The 5,648-nt window shown below is 33.3% G+C and overlaps 1 protein-coding gene across 2 annotated transcripts in view; it reads left to right on the top strand.

Moving 5' to 3' along the window:
- LOC117100767 (low-density lipoprotein receptor-related protein 2-like) overlaps nt 1-3,720 on the top strand; it is a 6,857-nt gene extending 3,137 nt beyond the window's left edge. The window contains exons 1-3 of one of the 2 annotated variants that reach the window (XM_033240581.1): nt 89-1,217; nt 1,659-1,784; nt 2,772-3,720. In XM_033240581.1, coding sequence (XP_033096472.1) covers nt 1,211-1,217; nt 1,659-1,784; nt 2,772-3,070 — 432 coding nt within the window. In that variant the 5' untranslated portion in view covers nt 89-1,210 and the 3' untranslated portion in view covers nt 3,071-3,720. Of the gene's footprint in view, nt 1-88; nt 1,218-1,658; nt 1,785-2,771 lie in introns of those variants that run through there. The other variant, XR_004444170.1, reaches the window with a different exon arrangement.
- Nucleotides 3,721-5,648: the final 1,928 nt, after the last annotated feature.

Below are 5,648 nucleotides of genomic sequence, written 5' to 3'. Positions count from 1 at the left end.
ATATATATATATACATTCTTTCAAATTCATGACACATAATGCTAACGTATATAGCGCCATCTATTAAAAAACCTCCAACAAAGTTACAACAATAACTAATAATACTAATAATGCTAGTCCAAAGGTCCTATAACTGATGAATCACCATTATGTTTATATCAGATTGGTATTTGGACTGAATGTAATTAACAAAATACGTTATAGTCATTGTGGCCTATTTTTTGTGGGATAACAATTTCAGATTTTTATGACAATTCGGTTTGTTGTGTCTAATCCTGCTTTATTTGCCTATTGTGTGTAAAGCATAATGTTAGTATCATAAACTATTACGTTATTACGATGTTGCTAAGATTTCCCGAGGTCAGCAATGGTCGCTACAAAAGGAGAGATCCCTGCACTATTTTCTGGTAAATACGGCGGAGTTGCAAAAAAAAACAAAAACAAAAAAACAAAAAACATGGCTCTCTAATAATGAGCAATCTTACTTCGAATTTCCTCTCTCCTGCTAGGCCCCACTAGTTATTGTTGATGATGGTTTTATAGACCACAGTAGCTTAGCTACAAGGTGTACTCAGGGAATATTTCAGTCATCTACTAGAGTTGAATCACGAGTCTAAGATAAATTTGAACCAGGAGCTCGATGAACACCATGGTTTCACGCAAACACAGTTTCCCCGGTCATTTAATGTCAAAATATCTTTATATGCGATCATAAAACTAATATAAGGGTAAACGACCATGACATAATCATAAATTTCTTTTGAAGCTTTGCTTGATTTTTTTAATGTAACCGTACGGTACCCTATATGGCCGGCTCAGAAGTACGCTGACGAGAAGTTAATTACCGTACTTCATGATTGACGGCAAACGACTTATTATAACACAAATATAATATTTGTGTGATTATTCGCAATCATCATCGGCTTTACGCGATTATTACGTAGATGCGTATCTTTATGGTTATATCAAAGGTGAGCCGTCGTCTGATGTCAAACAAATGATTCCATTAACATTTTGCCTTTATTTACTAGATGATTAAAATCAAGATGTAGGCCTATGCAGTTTTACGTTGAATTGTGTTATTTTGTTCAATAAGAGATACTACTTTCATGTATGGAGTGTGTATTATACGTACTGTGTCAGGTTATGTAAGGGATGTTATAGACCCAAATTATTGCCGTTGTCAACCAGACTATCCCTTTTATCAACAATGTCATGTATGTATGCAATTATTTTTTGTGACGGGCTTTTATGGTTATAGTAAAGAAACGTTATCATGAATATATTTGTCATTTTCGATTTCACTAATTTATTCCATCAATGCTATTCTTTATTTGTTATTCACCATAAACCCGAATGTTCGGATCGGAAGGCCTACCGACCCAATCAGATAATCGAATCAGTGTATAAGAATAGGGCTGCTGGCCTTCAGCGCTTCGGAAACAAGGTCCGAATTTCGGCTCGGATCCGAAGTTAATGCAGTTTAATGAAACTATGCATATTGGGGTAAGGTGGTTGCACCATTAAGGTTTTAGTGACCCGCATACCCCTACCCTTATCGAACTATGCATCAAGGGTGTAGGGAATCTATTAATTGATACAACATTTTGGGTTACATCGCCATATAATTTGTATACATTTTTACTAAATATTTGCAGATGCAAGCTTGTGCGATCCAGGGGAGTTCTTCTGTAAGACAGCAGAAACTTACGAATGCGTCGACTGGCATCAAGTATGCGATAGAGTACAACATTGTCGAGACGGCTCAGACGAAGCTGACTGTGGTAAGACATGCTTTTGCTGGTTGCACCGGCAACCCACATCTCCATCCAAAGGAATGCTTCTACCAGTATCATACATCAAACTAATTTACATTTCAGTCAAGTAATACTCAGACTCATATACAATAAGTAATTTTCATAATAAAACATTTATTTCAGCATTACTACGATGAACCAGATATCAATTTTTATAGTTTCTATTTTTTCAAACAATTTTTAATTTTTCTACTTTGACGTCATATGACGTCACATATGAGGTCATATTGTCTATACCAAAATTATACAATTAGACAGAGGAGGTCGCAATGATAAAGAATATATACACTTTTGCTATTTTTTCCCCTAATTTCTAATTTTTCAATTTATGACGTCATATGACGTCATTATGACGTCATTATGACGTCACATGTCATATTGTCTATACCAAAATTTATAATTAGACAGAGAAGGTCTCAAGGATAAAGAATATATATACTTTTGTATATATTTGAAAGCCAGTTAAAAACTTATAACGCTTTTTCTATATATCTCCTATTTTCCCCAAATTTCCTGAATTTTATTCCGTCCAGATATGAGAAATATTGAATAGGAAATTACGTAGTGAAAGAGTTATAAAGTATATAGGACGTGTATATATATACACGTACATATACATACACATATATATATACGTATACACTTATATATATATATATATATATATATATATATAGAAAACATGAAAGATATAAAAATAGATTTATTCGAGCACCGTTATTGTTATTACGCAAGAAATTACACAAATATTGTTATAATAATAATAATAATAATTATTATTATTATTATTATTATTATTAATAACATTATTATCATTATAATAATATTTATTATAATTATTATTATTACTATTATTATTATTATTATCATTATTATTATTATCATCATTATTGTTTTTCTTGTTGTTATTGTTATTATTATTATAATGTTATATTCATCCTCTCGTCTTTCCAGGAATAAATGCTTGGGTATACATGGTTTTCTTTATTGTTGTCGGCACCTTCGTCATCGGCGGATTAGCATCGTGCTATGCCCACTTTTCCTCCACCGAAACACCCACTGGGCATCCTCGTAGACGTCACCGTAACGCAAACGGCCACGATGACGTATCAAGAGGGAACGTTCACTCTATTGAATCCCATTCAGTTGTCTACTTTAAAGATCCACCACCCCCATACGACATAGCTATTTCCATGGTGAAGAATCCACCTAATTATGAAGATTTACAGTTTTCTATATCATCGCCAATTTGAAACATGAAATATTTATGATTTTTTTTTTGTATAAAAAAATATAGGCCTACCTATAGTATCTGGAAATTTTACTTTGCCAGGACACTATTTTAGTGAACAGTCCCCTAATAAAGCAGATATAGGCGTATTTGCTTTCACTTGGATATGTTATAAGCCCTAACATCTAAAAAAGGTCATTACGGTGCCTATGTGTTTTTAACGTTTAATATAGTCTGCAGAAATGTAAATATCCATCTTTGACTGGCTATGATGCAGCGGTAGCCTATCTGTCCAGACGCAATTTTACAGACGAATCGATGTCGATTCAGCTTTAAATTACCGTATTTGTCATCAGTTGATTGTTTTCTCATTTTAAGAAAGACTTAAATACGTCGCCAAATATTAATATTTAATTAATTTATATTTAACTTGATTCTGTTGTTGTTTCTTTGTTTGTACTTTTTCTTCTGTAATTTGTCAAAGGACCAACCGAGACAAGCTTGCTTCTAGATTGGTCCTCATCTATGCCTTGTTTTATGTGTATGTATATGGCAATGGTGAAACAAAGCTTTGATAATTTGATTTGTTTTGAACAGTTATGTAGTTGGTCGAACTAGATTCATATAAAATGAGAGTAAATAAAGGCTGTATGCTGCCATGGACACCTCAAATATTAAACTCACTGTTTGTTTGTTTAGTGTAATATAGAATAGACCTTCTATATCCTTAGGGCAACCGTTGTACATGATAGAACGGGAGAACAAGAGCGGAAAAGAATATCTGCAAAGCTGCATACTAGATACTTAAAAACGTATAGGTCTATTTAAATAAAGCAAAATGCCCTTAGCACATTGTTCAGAAACTACCGTAATACACTATATTAATAGATGAATAGAAACTACGGAAAACCACAGACTTCCTTGTCCCAATTTTGGAAATCATATTATTAATGCTTATTTTTCCTTCTGTTCCTTATTTATTCTGTCATTAATAATCGTGCAGCTAATATATGCATTGGCGGATTCAAGGGGTGGGATGATGGAGCAGCCCCCACCCCACTTCCTCAATTTTTTTTTTTCTAAATTGTAAAAAATTGGAGAAAAAAGAAAATTGATTCAAATTCTAAGTCAGAGAGTGCCATTTCTGGCCATTTAGAGGTGACATAATCGTACAATTTCTTACCTCAGCAACAACCATGGTGGGGATGAGGTGTTATAGACCCTCCATCTGCTGCAGTTCCTCCCTGGGCCCCCTCTACTTCAAATTCCTCTACTCCTAATTCCTAATTCCCAAGGTTGACATAATTGCAACAAAACTTTTTTTTAATGAATATTATATATATGATATTAAGCTGTAGATGGATTATAATATATATGGTATTAAGCTGTGATTAGTATAAAGAAACGTGACGAATGGTGGATCCATGCTAGGGCGTTGTGGCCAACCTAGTATTAGTAATATAATATGTTAAAGTTTATTTCTATAACATACATAAAGTTTAGCAAAGAGCATCCACCGCAAGGGCGATTTTTATAGCAGAGAAAAATATTTCAGTTAGCTATTACGCTCTGATGTGTACGCTATTATCGACCGCGATAATTGGATCAGTCGCTCGCGCTTCTGATTGGTTAAACTGGGAAGAAATGAGACTGTTGCGCAGTACAGGTTTACTAGACGAAAAACAGCCACAGCATTGTATAACCAGGTCCCATATATCTAAATCAGCGAAACATAAATTGTTTCATTTTTGTATCTCATTATGAATAATGCTTCAATTGAATTTTTTAGGGGTTTTCCTGGATTTTACAGGAGGCAGTTCAGCTTAATACCATGCAATGTCAACAATTTTTTAGCATAATTATTATTCCATTTTTGTTGTCATTTCATCTATTTTTCTCAAATATTAAAATTTACAAAAACCGAAACAGCAACACCCCAAAAGTAAACTTAATCACTGTCAAGTGGAGGCCCTTTGACAAAAAAACAAATGCTTACAATATAATTTTTTCCAATAGATAAAACATCTGAAGTTAAATAATTAAAAAATAAAGTTATGAAACGAGCATAGTTTAAAAGGCATTTAAAATATTTAAATAGTCAGATGATGCAATACAATTATCTTTAATAATGTAGATAGAAAACACTTGTCTTCAAAACACATGAAGAGGTGTCCACATGTGCAATATGAATAATATAGGAAGAAAACAGGAAGTGGTGTAGACTTTTGGAACACAATTTCATTTTCACATCAATGTTCGACATGACCTCAGGTCCTACTCAGCATGACTCTTTTTTTAACACTATGTGCAAGTTGGCATAATCATATCTAAGTAATTCGTCTTAATTATAATAAAGGGTATCATCAGGCCTATACACACGTTTATATAAACAAAAGCGAGATAATAGATAAATAATAATAAGAGGCTCAATTAGGAACATAATGTTATAACCGAATCAAGCATAACCATTCAACACACCGTTCAAAACCCGATACACAAACCACAAATACACTTTTAACACCCCCAAACACAGAAACAGCACTGTACTCTCCAAATACGTATGGAAATTAAAAGACAGCAACACACCCTACAATATCAAA

This window comes from Anneissia japonica, unplaced genomic scaffold (assembly GCF_011630105.1).
Source record: "Anneissia japonica isolate Jap-2015-1 unplaced genomic scaffold, ASM1163010v1 scaffold670_len1213532_cov191, whole genome shotgun sequence".
Lineage (NCBI taxonomy): Eukaryota > Metazoa > Echinodermata > Crinoidea > Comatulida > Comatulidae > Anneissia > Anneissia japonica.
Note: the sequence above shows the minus strand (reverse complement) of the source record. Positions and strands in the feature narration are given on the sequence as shown.